Below are 16,206 nucleotides of genomic sequence, written 5' to 3'. Positions count from 1 at the left end.
AGCTGAGCCATGAACTTCTTTACCGACCAACACATTTCCGACCGTCATTGGTCGGTTTTGGGACAATCCACGTGTATGACACGTCAACAGTGGGCCAGATTTATCTGATACAATCCACGTGTATATGGATATGGCAACACATTTCCGACCGACGGAATCGGTCGGTTATATAACTCATTTCGGACCGATACGTCATTTCCGACTCGGTTTAAAGGGACCGACGTGGTCGGTCGGTCGGTGGTCGGAAATGACCTCAAAACCGACCGATTTTGCTTATTTCCGACCGATTTTGGCGGTCGGAAATGCCCGCTTTTCTTGTAGTGTTCATAACTTCAGGTAATCGGCTAGCGTCACGTGAGGCAAACAATCAACGTATGCATGTAAATGAATCGGATTTCGATCGCATCTAACTGAATTCATATCCTAATCCATTTAATTTTATCAGATTTGAGACTGGATCAAGAGTCGGATATTTTACAAGTCAATCCACGGGTCCATTTGGATTGTGGATAATCAGATCGGAGATCCGATCCACTAAAATTTATGAAATATATTTTTGAACTATGGACAATGTGTTAACCTTTCATAAAAAAGTGATATTTCTAGATATATTAATTCATGAATTTTAACTTAACAAGCACCAGAAGGAACTAATAGAGCAGTAAAATAAAGTCGGCAGCTTCATGTTATAATTAACAAACATGCAACCGAAGAACTTTGTTGGTTGTTCGTATAAAACCTTCAACATAGAATGTATGGAGAATAGAAAAATAATATATAAGTTGATATCATATTTAGGGTTTTGTCTTGTTTTTTAGAAAGTTTTCTTTTGTATGTAATATATTAATATAATATAATATACGAATTTTCTATGGTGCGCACATGAACACACAATAGTCACTAACTCTCATGAGAATACTAGATTTTGATTGGTGGATGAGTAATACTCCCTCCGTCCCCCTCATGCATGAGAGTGATTGACACTTTGCACCCTTTATGTTTAGGCGCTTTTCCGATTTGGTCTCAAACAATTTTTTTGGCAGTATGCACCTTAAAGTTTGAAAAATGCTTCGTTTTGCGCCGTTTTGACCACTCTCCGTTTATTTGACGGTTAAAGTTAACAGATGTGGGGTTTACACTTTGCACCCCACAATTTTAATTTTTTTTCATGAGTATTTTGAAATTGTCGGTGGTGGCGACGGTGTTGATCTGAGACTTTCAGACCAGTGAGCTCTGTCCATACTTGCCGAACTACCTCCACTTTGACAGTTCAGAAGGCCTAGCTGGGTCTTATGATCTTATGCAGGTGATACGAAAAGATATGAAACTTGGTCTCAAAGGCTAAAAGGTGCATCAGTGGCCACTTTTGGTCTCAAAGACTCAAAGGTGCATCACCAGCAACTTGGTGGTGGTGGTGGTGCCGGGGATGCACCTCTGAGCTTTTGGGACCAAGCTGCTGAACGAGGACCCCAGAGGCAAGGACTTGATGATGGCCTTGATCACCCTGCTTGGGGGACGTTCGGCCACTGTGCCGGTGGTTTTTGTGGGTGCAAGCTGGTAGGGGCGATGGACAGAGTCATGGCGAGTCATATCAGTGGCAATCTCGTGCCTCTTCTTAAACAAGCTGGGGCTTCGTGGCTCTGATGACAAGGCCGAGGCAAAGGCATGAGCATGCATTCTCGTGGTTTAGTAGTCCCAAGTCCTCTTTCTTGATAAAGTTTTAGAGCAGGGAAGAAGAGATTAGATTACCAGAAAGAAAAAGATCATGATATGCTACATGCAAGCCGTAGCTACTTAGTTAGTTGGTTTTGTTTCATTTTCTTTTCTTAGTTAGTTAAAGAGTAGGGCTCTTTTAATATATTTCTTTTTTTTGTGTTTTTGTTATGTTTAGGAAGGAAATTAAGAAGAGAAGTTTGTTTATTAATTGGTTTAAGTAGGGGTTTAAAGTTTGTTTATTCATCGCTTTTGCAACCCACCAGAAAGTCATTAACAAGCACTTAGGTCCGAGTTGATGAATGAACCCGCAGATTTAACAGATTGTTTCTTTATCTAAGTTTGTTTTCACAAGCACAATTCTTAAGATTCACTTCTCTCCATCTATAACTCTCATTATTTTTTTATTATATAATATGTGTAATGATCAAAGTTGGATACTCGGTCGATGTGCTACTAGCCTTCTCTTCAAACCGCACCCCACATCTATTACACTGTGTTTTCAAGTTAAAATGGGGAGAGAAGAAAAGAGATCTCTTTGAATTGTTTCCCCGGTTCATGTTTCAGAGTTTTTTGGAAGAGAAAAAAGAAAAGAATAAAAGGAAGTTATAAAAGAGTTTGACAACAAAACTTTCCTTCCAAAATCAGAAAGATCGAAGCAGAAGAGATTACATTGGCTTATCGGGGTACAGCTTTGGAAAGGAATTTTGAGAAAGATGTGAACTTCTAGTTTAGGGGACACGCTTTTTTGTTAGCTGCTTCTGTGTGGTTGATAAACGACGCTTCAAGGAGATGTGAACACTTGTTTTATGGCTAAGAAGGATACCACTCTAACCATCCCATTCTGAGTTCCTATAGGCCTGATGCTCAATATGCTCATAAAAAAAAATTAAATTATGGGGTGCAAAGTGTAAACCCCACATCTGTTAACTTTATCGGTCAATCAAACGGAGAGTAGTCAAAGGGGTGCAAAGCGAAGCGCTTTTCAAACTTTAGGGTGCATACTGCCAAAAAAATTGTTTGAGATCAAATCGAAAAAGCGCCTAAACATAAGGGGTGCAAAGTGTCAATCACTCTAGTTAATAATAATTTATTATGTATGTCCAACTGCACATAGTAAGCATGAACTCCTATAAATTTGATGAATTTTTATTGATTTTCTAATCATTAATATGGATGGAATACCCAGCATTCACACTGATTACACCAATAATTAAACTATAAAATTCATTAAGTTTAGTATTTATTGTGTGCTCTTAGACACATGTTAGAATGACCGATTTAATAATATGTTGTACACAATGAACCATTAAACTTCATCCCATCATATTTTTTGTTCGCCCATCACGGTGCTCACGTATATCGTTGTTATATATGTCTTATAAAGATGAATAGCTTGATTAGTTTATTTATTTGTTGATTTCTGTGTAAATAATCTTGTTTTGACTAATTTTGTATCAGAGATTTAATGTTTTAGCATTGCGAGTGAATGATAATTAGGTTCTGTATTATAAGAAATTCATACCCACTAAATATTTATAATATGTTTTCCTTAATTGGTCAAAAAATCTTTTAAGCTATTTCGAGAAGCATGGCCAGCCATGGTAAACCTAGACAACTTGAGTGTAGAGCTGCTGCAGTACAGGATAGAATCTGCAACTTGCCAATAAACGTACTACACCTCATCCTAGAACGATTGCCGCTGCACGATGCAGCAAGAACAACTATCCTATCGAAAACTTGGAGGGATGCATGGGTACACACCCGTACCTAGTTTCTGATGATATATTTTTCTCAAGAGTGGTTTCTGAGAAAGAGGAACAAGCTAAACTATCCAAAGCTTCAATAAACCATTAGTAATATTCTTTTAGGTCATAGTAGCTCCCTATATATTGAAAGTTCATCTTTCCATTCCTCATAATCTGCCTCTTCTATATACAGATTTGTGGACCAAACACCTATCTGGCTAGTAGTGGGATTAGGCAGCTGGAGGTTAATAATTATAACCTATTGTCGACGGTCTACAGACTGCCTTCTAATTTGTTTTCTTGTTTGGAATTGACTCATTTGACTCTAATTAAGTGTAAACTAACTAGATCCACCCCTGAATTTTGGAGGCTTCTGTAATTTAATTAGTGTTAAACTATATTGAGTGTCGCTATTAGTAAGGACCTGTCATTCAGAACTCAGCTCAAAACATTGGATTTACAAAATTGCACTGGCATTAAACTTTTGGGATAACAATTCAAATATTATAACAATCTTAGTGAGTTAATTATCTGTCGTTGTAGAAAGATTGATTGGCCATGGTTTGAATGTACCAAAATCTAAGCAATCTAGGCAATCATCAATCTACTAGGCAAGCTAGTCGGCAGCATTCCTAAAATATATTCTCTTGACCTTGATTATATGTCTTATAAAGATGAATACCTTCACTAGTTTATTTATTTGTTAATTTCTGTGTAAATAATCTTGTTTTGACTAATTTTGTATCAGAAATTTAGAGTTTTAGCATTGCGAGTGAATGATCATTAGATTCTGTATTATAAGAAATTCATACCCACAAAATTTATAATTTGTTTTTCTTTATTGGTCAGAAAATCTTTTAAGCTATTTCGAGAAGCATGGCCAGCCATGGTAAACCTAGACAACTTGAGTGTGGAGCTGCTGCAGTACAGAATAGAATCTGCAACTTGCCAATAAACGTACTAAACCTCATCCTAGAACGATTGCCGCTTCACGATATGCAGCAAGAACAACTATCCTATCGAAAACTTGGAGGGATGCATGGGTAACACACCCGTACTTAGTTTCTGATGATATATTTTTCTCCAGACTGATTTCTGAGAAAGAGGAACAAGTCTAAAACCTATCTGGCTAATAGTGGGATTAGGCAGCTGGAGCAATAATAACCTATTGTCGACTGTCTACAGACTGCCTTCTAGAACGACTGCCAGTGCACAGAAACTTGATGATCTCATACTAGAACGACGGCCACTGCACGATGCAAGAACTACTATCCTTTCAAAAACTTTTTTCTGTTCGGAGTGGACTCATTTAAATCTTAGTAACTGTATACTGAACCCACCCTCAAGGGTTTGAAAGTTTCCATAATTTGAAAAAAGTTCAACTATCTGGTGTCATGATTAATGCTGACATGTCATTTGGGACGGGACTCGATGAATCACTGTCTTTGGCACGGTGCACAGGAGTTGAACATTTGGGACGTCTATTTAGTAACGATAACAATCTCCTGAGGCTGATGATCAATGACAGTGAAGTAATCTGTGTAGACGAGTTCCTTATGCTCTTGTTTCTGGGAAAATCGATAACTTTAGTTGGTAGTAGTCATTAAATCGCTAGCTTTAGTTGGGAAAATCGCTAACTTTAGTTGGTAGTAATCAGTGTAGACGAGTTCCTTATGCTCTTGTTCCTTATTGCCAGAGTTTCAAGCTTAAGTAGTCATTAAATCATCTTGCTTGAAACACTACTGTGGTTGGTCTGAACTATCTTCAAACGTTTTTAGTGTAATTGAACCCTTTGATGGCTACTAATTATGCATCCAGAACTAAACGTTTGGATCAAGACAAATTGATTCTTTTTTTAAGGACAAAAATATATATTTTGATTATTTAATTCAGAGATTTCAAGTTTTTTTGCTCTGGATTCTCATCTTCTAACCTACACTAACAAAACTCAGACTAGTACACCTTACAAACATAAAAATGACGATAACAAGTTATCCACAAAAAAAAAAAAAGAACTGATAAGGGATGAATGATGACGAATAAGACAACTTGAGAGAAAAACATGAATGTCAGAAAGTGCTTTGAGTTTGAACATATTGCGCAGATGGAAACTGTTCCAGAAATGTTTCAAGAGTACATATGCTTAAAAGTCCAGCAGTAAACATCCTGGCTACCAGTGTCCAGTAATTAAGTCCATACTATTTAGCAGTAGCAGATGCTCTCACTAATCCTACTGGCTACCGGCAGAAGTCCATATTTCTGCCTGGCTACAAGTAGTCAAGTCCATATTAATTCTGCAGTGGCCATCTATCTATTAAAACAAACCCGCTTATGTTATGCCGAATGTCAAGGACCAAGACATTGCAAACATGACAATAAATATAACGGGCATTCAAAATATTGTAAGGGATAAATGATGACTAATAAGACAACTTGATGGAAAAAGATGAAAGTCAGAAAGAGCTCTGCGTTTAAACAGATTGAAAAGATGGAAACCGTTCCAGAAAAGTTTTAACGAGTACAATCCACCTCGCTACCAGTGTCCAGTAATTAAGTCCATACTATTTATAAAGTAGCAGATACTCTCACCAATCCTCCAGGCTACCAGCAGAAGTCCATATTTTTTTGCTAAAGAGCAGAAGTCCATATCAATTCTGCAGTAGCGGATCCTCTAGGGAGCCGCGTCACCTCTCCTAGAATCCTCAACTCTTCTCTAGGACCACCAATTGTGTTGCTTTTAGAGATCTTCATCCATCTAAGCGCAGGGGAAGATGCAAGCAAAAGCTTTATAAAATGAAGCTCACACCTTGAACCCTTCACTTCCTCTAGATGCACAGTTTCAAGTTGGTCAAGAATCATGTTGCCAAAATTTGGTGATAGCATATACTGTTCCACCCTACTAGCTGCCATTGAATCAGTACCATGCACCCTGTCTACTCCCAATTCCTACATATAAATGAATATATTTCAGTCATTGCCCAATCATATCACAATGGTAAACACAGAAATATTCAGATATCAGAGCCTCAGAGGGTTTTGTTACTAGGAGAAATGTTGTGGACATCTAATAGTAAAGCATTTCATGACAATGCTATGCAATGCTTTATTCACAAAACAATATCAAGAAACAAATTTAAATAAGGACCAAGAGTACAGCAGACACTCAAATATAATAGACAACATGATACTTGAGATGTTAATAAATTATAATTATATTGTATATAATGTGATTATTTTGGAGAAAATACAAAAGTTATTCTGAGAAAAAATGACGTTTTACAAGAGACAACACAAGATATATTTGAGCAGATAAAAACAAGGAAGAAAAGAATATTCAGTTTACTTGAAGACAAAGACATCCAAATTTGGAGGCATGCATAGCTTATTAGCTTTATAAGAGCAAGTCCAATGCTAGATGCTATATATCTATTGCTATTGCTATAGAATAGCACCAAAAAGTGTTTTTTGGTGTTAAAATAAAACTTGCATTCCAATGCTAAGTTCTATAATTAGTTTCATATTTAACCAACTCATTAACTTTTACCTAACTTGTATATAGAACAAATTCATTAACTTTTACCTAACTCATTAACTCATTAACTAGTTTCCAATTTCTAGCTCTTGATGATGTGGCAACATGGATGGATCCATCCTTGGTTTCAAATATAGAACCAAGGATGCATCTATGCATGGATGCATCCAAATATAGCACCACTTTGGAGTTGAGTTTTTTTACTTTTGATGCTATAATATAGCAATGGAACCAAGTATAGCATTGCATTGGAGTTGCTCTAATATAGGGCCGCGCTCAAGAGAGAACCAATCCTTAAAATAGAACCTTAGAACCACTAAGCAACTGCAGTGAAACCCTAAATTTTAAATAGATTTTCAGGATCTAAATTTAAATACATGTTTTTTGCATCTTTGTGTGTGTTCAAAAATAATTTTACATGTTTTCTGCATCATTGTATGTGTTCCAAAAAAAATTCAAAATATAATATATAAATACAACATTTTTTACATGTGCAAGTTCTGCTGCAGAACCCTAATTAATACTAGAAATAAATGCTAAGGGTTCTTAGGCTAATGGTTCTAAGTAGAACATGACCCATATAATTTATACTCATTTCTTGATTTCTATAGAGAAGTAGCAACTGTAAAGTTATCAGAATAACAATCACATTCAGAATAGTGAATACACAAGATAGTTTCGAAATATAGTATTAATTCTCACCGGCCATATATGAAGTTTTTTCAGCTTGGGCGAACTTCTAATCAAGCACAGGATACGCTGAATGATAACCCAATCCCAACCTCCAGCACAGGAAAGTAGCAGAGTTTTTAAGTTCACCAATGTGGTTGTAAGTCTATTGGACAGAGATGCACCTGGTTTCAGAAACTACATATATACATGACAAGCAATAAAAGTAGACTGTCAGACACAATTGCTGTAAACTTTCAAATGTATTGTTACTCGCTAACCATATTTGTAAATTCTGTATGATTTTCATAGACCTTTAGCAAAAGAACAAATTTGTGAAATTTGTATAGTTTTTACTAACCCTTAGGAAAAATTTGTCGAGGAAAAGTTCTTCGATATTAGGCATATTCCCAAGTAACTTGTCTAAATCCGTGATGTTTTTCCTAGAATTTGAAGACCCTTCCAATGAGAGACCTAGAAAATGAACCTTTTTGGTGGTTGCAAACCATCGCCAATCAATTCCTTCACTGCTAATGATCACCAATTCACGAATGAGATTGTGCTGATAGTTGAATTGGCATCCCAGATGTTTAATCCCAGTGCAACCATCCAATGTGATTCTTTTAAGTCGAGTCCCAAATGACATATTAGCAGCAATTTCGACACGTGAGAGTGTAACTTCAATCAGATTCCTGAAACCTCCAAACCTTCCGGGTGGGTTGAGTATACAATTTTCGAGTGTCAAATGAGTCAACTCTAAACATGAAAACAGATAAGAAGGCATAGTGTAAGGAACTCGTGTTTCATTACTAAGCTCTAATATCCTAATCCCACTTTTCGATATTCGTTTGATCCACAAATCTGCATCCAAACACTTATGAAGAGGAAACTCTAAAGGAACAGAAAGATGGAATCTGGAGACAGGACCATCGTGAAGTAAAAGAATGTTACTGATGGTTCTTGAAACATTAGATACTTGGCCCTGTTCATCTTTTCCTGAAACCATTCGGGAGAAAAATACATTATCAAAAACCAAGACTGGTTGCATTTCCCATACATTTCTCCAACTTTTTGAGAGGACAGCTGTTCTTGCGGCATCGTGCAGTGGCAAGCGTTCCAGTATGAGGTCTTTTAAGTTTACGGGCAAGTTGCTAATTCTGTCAACAGCTCTGGATCCAGTATCAAGTTGCCCTCTTTTAGTATCATAATCCATGCTGGTAGACATCAAAATGAAAGAGATACTATTCACAACAAGCATTTAGTAACCCATACACTAACACACACAGAGCATTTAGTATTCTTAGTGGTAGTTCTAATAAATTGCTCATAGCACATAATTTCAATAAAGCACTGTGAGATTTTAACATATTTACACATCAAGACTTAAGAATATTCATGAAAACAAACATTCTAATGAGTAAAACAAGAATCAAAAGGAATTTGAAAAACCCACACTTCAAAATGAAAGAGATACTATTCCCAACAAGTATTTTACAAATTGCTCATAGCACATAATTTCATGTACTTCCATCTTCACAAGACTCATACAAACAAGCCATTCAACAAACAAGTGTGAGATTTAAACATATTCCTGAAAAAGCGCATTCTAATGAGTAAAACAGGAATCAAAAGGAATGAAAGATGTACCTGACTTGTTGCGATATTGCAATGGACAATGGTATCTAAACTGGGGAAGCAGAAGAAGCTCGGGTCTTGGGATGCGCGTCCTTTCGTATTCACTTCCCCTACGATCATACTGTACCACCCAAATGTTGGACACTACAAACCCGGCACGGGTCGCTAATTTATATTGTATTTTAAATTATATTTTTGTATAATTATCTTATTTGGAACATGTCTATTATTTATCATTTTTTTTATAAAATATGTAAGTTTGATTCCTTTGTTTAAGCGAGTGAAAATATTATATTTACTATTTAGCAATAATAATATTATTCACCATACTTTTAAAATTTATTATGGATCATAAACATATTTAGACTAATTGGCTCGTGTTGTCAAATCATTGATACTAATTGATAGAACTAATTGATATTTTTTGAAATGTAAATAATTAGATGACACTTATAACTTATTGGAAAAAGAAGTGTAAAAAATTTGTTGGGACATGAGCAAATATTAGATTTTCATATAAGGGTAAATTGTTATGATATGGGGAAAATGCTACGTATCCTAAAATTGTTCAAAAAATATTTTCTTCAACCCTGGTTGGGAATATTCGATTGGTTTCCCGCACATTAATAATAATGGAATCCTTATATACACACAAATTATCTACTTGAAATCACTATCACATCATTCGGGAAAAAAGTTGGGCCAAGATTTGAGGTACATTACTCTTTGATTTATGAAACAAGAGCTTGAGTAATTATTTTTTTCATATTTATTTATATTATTGTTTGTAACTTTTAAATATATATTAAAGAAATAAATTAATTTAAATTAATTACTTATATCACTTAACCAAAATATCAACAATGATATCTTGATTTCATAAAACATTAACCTGGATCTCTAGAACCAAATGACCCTTTGCATTATTCATGTGTTTTCGATATAAGTTGTTTATTTGGCATAACTTTATTCGAACTTTTTAAATTTATTTGTTAACGGAAGTTTAATAATAACTAATTATTTATTACGAGGAGTGCAATATATAGAAAGAAATTGCCAATTTCTGGAAAAATTGCCAATTTTATAGAAAGAAAGACATCAGTGTAGACGAGCTCTTTGGCAATATCCTAATATCTGGGGTGTTTTCCTCCATGGCTTTTCCCGAAATGTCAGTAACAATGGAGAACTTAAACACTCTACTACTCACCTGTATCGATATCTATGATCTGATTCAGATTCAGTATGCTTTGTGCTTGATCAGAACTTCGCCCAACCTGCGCTCAATAGATATATTTATGGTGAGAACTCATACTAACATAGCTCCCTAATATATGATTTACTTCTTTCTCGTGGAGTCGACTTAAATATACTAACATGTCTCGCTGATGCTTAAATATTCCTATGCATGTCATTGTGACAAGAAATGGGATAACGCAGAGTCATTGGCAGCTAGGAATGGGACGGAGACATTAGCTGTTAGCAGGGTCAATCGCTATTTGCAATCACCAAACTTCGACGACATGATTCTCTACAAACTTAAAAATGTGGTTGTACATGGAATGGTGGGTTCGAGGTTGGAGCTTCATTTCATAAAGCTTTTGCTTGCATCTTCGCCTTCTCCCAGACGGATGAAACTTTGTAAAAGCCTGGTTATCGTTGATCCTAAAGAAGAGTTGAAGGTTTCGGAGAGTTAATGTTTTACCCTAGAGCATCCACCACTGCACAAATGATATGGGCTTGACAGTTGACTAGAACTCCTACTATTTGGTAGTATTATATATTGCCAGAGTTCTAAGCGTAAGAAGTCATTAAATCAGCTTGCTTGAAACACCACTATGGTTGGTCTGTCCTATCCTCAAACTTTTTTGGTGAAGGCTACTAATTATGCTTTCTCTTTTTCATTTCTGCAAACACAATTGCGAATTTTTACAATCTCTTCATTCTTATTTGTTGAACAGAAATTTTAATTCTGAGTCCAGACAAATTGATTCTATTTTTTTCCTGCAAAAATATAGGACAAAAATATTTGTTGAAGAAGAGTTGAAGACTTGAAGGTTTGGGAGGGTTGTGTGTTACCCTAGAGTAAGGCTGTGCATTCGGTTAACTGAAACCGAAACCAAAATAGTGTATGAAAATCTGAAGGCAAGCAAGCAACTGCTCTAACAAGCAAGCAAATACAGACAGTAGGCTACTAGCCAAAACAAGCAGGCGCTCTGTCTTCAGTCATTACTTTGAAGCATGAATCACCGATGCATCATGCATGGCAAGCTAAGCAGCCAGCTGAAAAAAAATTAGAGTAAAAGTTATGGACAGATTATTTCGGTTTTCGGTTCGGTTTTCGGTTAACCAAACCGAAATTATTTCGGTTTTTTAGTTCGGTTTTCGGGTAACCGAACCGAATGCACACCCCTACCCTAGACCATCCACCACTGGACAGATGATATGGGCAACTACTACAACTCCTACTAGTTGGTAGTATTATTTATTGCCAGAGTTCTAAGCGTAAGAAACACCATTGTGGTTGGTCTCTGTACTATCCTCAAACTTTTTTGGTGAAGGCTACTAATTATGCTCTCTCTTTTTTTCATGTCTGCAGACACAATTGCGAGTTTTACGATCTCTTCATTCTTATTTGTTGAACAGGAATTTTAGTTCTGAATCAAGACAAATTGATTCTATTTTTTCCTGCAAAAGTATAGGACAGCAAACAATCAAATGAAATATGTGACGAGAAAAATCATGAGATGAGTCAATTTTTCGTTAAATGTCATTATACATCAAAAATTTAAGTCATCTATCTATCAGGAAAAAAACCCTCTAATAATATCCCGAATGTCAAGGACCCAGACAGTGCAAACATAACAATAAAAATAATGGGCATTAAAAATCTAATAAGGGAGTAATGATGACTAATAAGACTATTTATAATAGCAGATACTCTCACCAATCCTCCTGGCTACCAGCAGAAGTCCATATTTTTTTGCTAAAAATTCCATATCAATTCTGCAGTAGCAGATGCTCTTGGGAACCGCGTAACCTCTCCTAGAATCCTCAACTCTTCTCTAGGACCACCAATTGAGTCGCTTTTAGAAATCTTAATCCATCTAAGCGAAGGGGGAGATGCAAGCAAAAGCTTTATAAAATGAAGCTCACACGGCCTCCACATTCCCTAGATGCGCAGTTTCAAGTTGGTCAAGAATCATATTGACGAAATTTGGTGATAGCATATATTGTTCAGCCCTGCTAGCTGCCATTGACTCAGTACCACGCATGTTGTTTACTCCAAATATCTGCATATAAATGCATGATTCTTATCACAATGGTAGTAAACAAGGAAATATTCAGGCATCTGAGCCTCAGAGGGTTTTGTTACTAGGAGAAAGAAATATCGTGGATATATATAGTAAATCTCTGCTAATAACGAGTCCTAACCTTTTCAAATAACAGAATATTGTATATGCATGACAATGCTTTATTCACAAAACAGTTTCAAGAAACAAATTTAAATAAGGACCAAGAGTACAGCAGATATTCAGATATAATAGACAGCATGATACTTGAGATGTTTATAAATTATAATTATATTGTATATTAATGTGATTAGTTTGGAGATAATACAAAAGTTCTTCTGATAAAAATTAACGTTTACAAGAGACAACACGAGATTTATTTAAGCAGACATAAACTAGGAAGAAAAAAATTCAGCTCACTAACAAAGATCCAAATTCGGGGGCATGCATAGCTTTATAATGTATACTCATTTCTTGATTTCTATATAGAGAAGTAGCAACTGTAAAGTTATCAGAATAACAATCACATTCAGAATACACAAGATAGGTTCGGATTATAGTATTAATCCTCACCGGCGATATATGAAGATGTTTGAGCTTGCGCGAACTTCTGATCAAGCACAGGACACGCTGAATGAAAACCCAATCCCAACCTCCAGCAAAGGAAAGTTGCAGAGTTTTCAAGTTCACCAATGTGGTTGTAAGTTTATTGGAAATAGATGCACCTGTTCCAGAAACTACATATATACATGACAAGCAATAAGAGTAGACTGTGAGACACAATTGGCTTATAAACTTCCAAATGTATTGTTACTCGCTAACCATATTTTGTAAATCCTGTATGATTTTCATAGACCTTTAGGAAAAGAACAAATCAGTAATATTTGTAAGGTTTTTACTGACCCTTGGGAAAAAAATTTTGAGGAAAAGACCATAGATATTAGGCATATTCCCAAGCAATTTGTCCAAATCATTGATGTTTTTCCTAGAATTTCCTTGCAATGTGAGACGTAGAAAATGAAGCTTTTCCGTTGTTTCAAACCATTGCCAATCGATTTCTTTAATGCTAATGATACTCAATCGCGAATGAGATTGTTCTGATAGTTGAATTGGCATCCCAGATGTTTAATCCCAGTGCAAGAATCCAATCTCATTCTTTCAAGTCGAGTCCCAAATAAAACGTCAGCAGTTATTTTGACACGTGAGAGTGTAACTTCAATCAGATTCCTGAAACCTCCAAATCTTTGGGGTGGGTTGAGTATACAATTATTGAGTGTCAAATTTGTCAGCTCCAAACACGAAAACAGATAAGAAGGCATAGTGTAGCTAGGGAACTAGTGTTTCATTAATAAGCTCTAATATCCTAATCCCACTTTTCCATATTCGTTTGATCCACAAATCCGCATCCAACTTATGAAGGGGAAACCTTGAAGGAACAGAAAGATGGAATATGGAGACAGGACCATCGTGAAGGAAAAGAATGTTACTGATGGTTCTTGAAACATTAGATACTTGGGGCTGTTCATTTTTTCCTGAAGCCATTCGGGAGAAAAATACATAATCAAAAACCAAGACTGGGTGCATTTCCCATACACTACTCCAACTTTTTGAGAGGACAGCTGTTCTTGCGGCATCGTGCAGTGGCAAGCGAGGATGAGGTCTTTTAAGTTTACGGGCAAGTTGCTAATTCTATCAACAGCTCTGGATCCAGTATCAAGTTGCCTTCTTTTAGTATCATTAGCCATGCTGGTAGACATCAAAATGAAAGAGATACTATTCACAACAAGTATATAGTATTGGAAGTGGTAGTGACTAATTAAGAAGCTCATTCCATACTCCAAAGAATAATATTGGTAACCCAAATTGGTAACCCAAAGACTAACACACACACAGGATTTTAAGTTGCTAAATCTATCAACAACTTTGGATTTACTATCAAGTCGCCTTCTATTCGCCATGCTGGTAGAGATCAAAATGAAAAAGATACTACCCACAAAAAGCATTCAGTATTCTTGGTGGTAGTTCTTATAAATTTCTCATAGCACATAATTCCATATACTTTATTTTATTAGAACAATGTATGTTTTCATCTTCATTCACTATTTCAGTCGTACAATCTTCTCTCTCTATAAAATTTGTTTATAATTTTTCATTCCAGTCCTTCTGATTCCATTCTCACCAGGTGAACGCAGTCTTAGATTTTGCTACAAATTCTGTTCCAAGTAAAAACAAGATTACTAACACAAATTTAAAGTATGATATATGACAAGTAAATCTATTCAGCTTCCTAAGAAACTCATGTTTTGGGATGAGCGTTTCTCAATACAGAGTGACACGTGTTGCTATCTCTAACGATCCTCCTTGGCTTCCCTCGTAATCATCATATTATAAATTGCTCTTGGGCCCTTGGCACATATATAATTTCATATAACTTTTTTTCTTTTGCCAAATAATTTCATATAACTTTTATTTAATAGAAACCATCAAAATTTGATTACTTGTGTAGATCAGAAATCTCCTAATTAAAGAACAGTGAATGTTTTCATCTTCACAAGACTCATACAAACAAGCCATTCAACAAAGCAGTGTGAGATATAAACATATTTAGACATATAAGACTTCAAGAATATTCACGTAAACAAACATTCTAATGAGTAAAACAAGAATCAAAAGAAATTTCAAAAACCTTTATAAAGATTTATCAAATATGCATGACACGTGTTGCATTCTCTATCCTGTTAGCTTCCTTTCGTACAGTCGTACCGTAAAGCTCGGCTAGTCACTCCCCCCTCGGAGATCATATCAAGTGGTCGTTTGGTTCTGGCATAAGGGTTTGTTCGAAAAGATTATCTCAAATACATTCCTTGCCCAATGTGATAAGCCAAGATGGGAGGAGGGTACAGTTGTAATAGTATAAAATAATAAATATTAATGGCGGAAGTTGATTTTTATATTATAAAATTTTATTATATTTAATAAGTTTTGAGAGGTAAAGCTTTGGATTGAACGCCTAAAAAAGAAAATGATAAAAAAATGCTTAAATGCCAGGGAAGTGGTTATGATTTATAAAAAATACTACGTACTTCAAAAATTATTCCTAATATTTTCTCAAATTCTAATTGATAATATTTGACCAGTTTCATTCATACTCCTTCTGTCTCTTAATACTTTTCTGTTTTTTTTGTCACGCTTGCCAACACACATTTTTTCTCATTAATATCTTTAATTTCGTATTAGTATTAAATATAAAAACTTCATCGTATTAAAGTACTCACAAATACGAATCCAACAAAATCATTCATGACTATATTTAGTCTTATAGATCAGATGTAAATTAGTAATTTGTCTCATGTTATGAACAGTCCCGACATATCGAATGAGAAAAGTTTTTAGAGATAATGGAGTATTAATTAATGATGGAATCTGCTACATATATACATATAAATCATCAAATTAAAATTCGTTTTATTAATATTAACTTTGAGTATTTATCCAATATACCCTTTTTAAACATATTAATTGCAATGATACCACCTCCTTAAAAAATTTGCAAATTTACGTTCTTTTCTTAAAATCTAACTATAATTTGTAAAATCCGATTTTTGCTCTCCCTATCTAT

The 16,206-nt window shown here is 35.4% G+C and overlaps 2 protein-coding genes across 2 annotated transcripts; one reads left to right on the top strand and one right to left on the bottom strand.

Moving 5' to 3' along the window:
• Positions 1-302: 302 nt before the first annotated feature.
• LOC108212776 (putative glutaredoxin-C11) lies at positions 303-1,644 on the top strand. Its single transcript, XM_017384489.1, has 2 exons — positions 303-336; positions 1,307-1,644. The coding sequence occupies exons 1-2, from the start codon at positions 303-305 to the stop codon at positions 1,642-1,644; spliced, it is 372 nt and encodes a 123-aa protein (XP_017239978.1).
• A 3,656-nt stretch (positions 1,645-5,300) lies between these two features.
• Positions 5,301-9,426, bottom strand: LOC108213612 (F-box/FBD/LRR-repeat protein At1g13570-like). The gene is made up of 4 exons (XM_017385421.2): positions 9,310-9,426; positions 8,024-8,876; positions 7,696-7,860; positions 5,301-6,407 (listed from the first exon to the last, which is right to left on the bottom strand). Exons 2-4 carry the CDS (start codon positions 8,873-8,875, stop codon positions 6,090-6,092), a joined length of 1,335 nt encoding a protein of 444 aa, XP_017240910.1. The 5' UTR covers position 8,876; positions 9,310-9,426; the 3' UTR covers positions 5,301-6,089.
• Between the last annotated feature and the right edge of the window lie 6,780 nt (positions 9,427-16,206).

The sequence above is a fragment of the Daucus carota genome, chromosome 3 (assembly GCF_001625215.2).
Source record: "Daucus carota subsp. sativus chromosome 3, DH1 v3.0, whole genome shotgun sequence".
NCBI lineage: Eukaryota > Viridiplantae > Streptophyta > Magnoliopsida > Apiales > Apiaceae > Daucus > Daucus carota.
The sequence above is the reverse complement of the archived record's forward strand: the minus strand, read 5'-3'. Positions and strand labels throughout refer to the sequence as shown.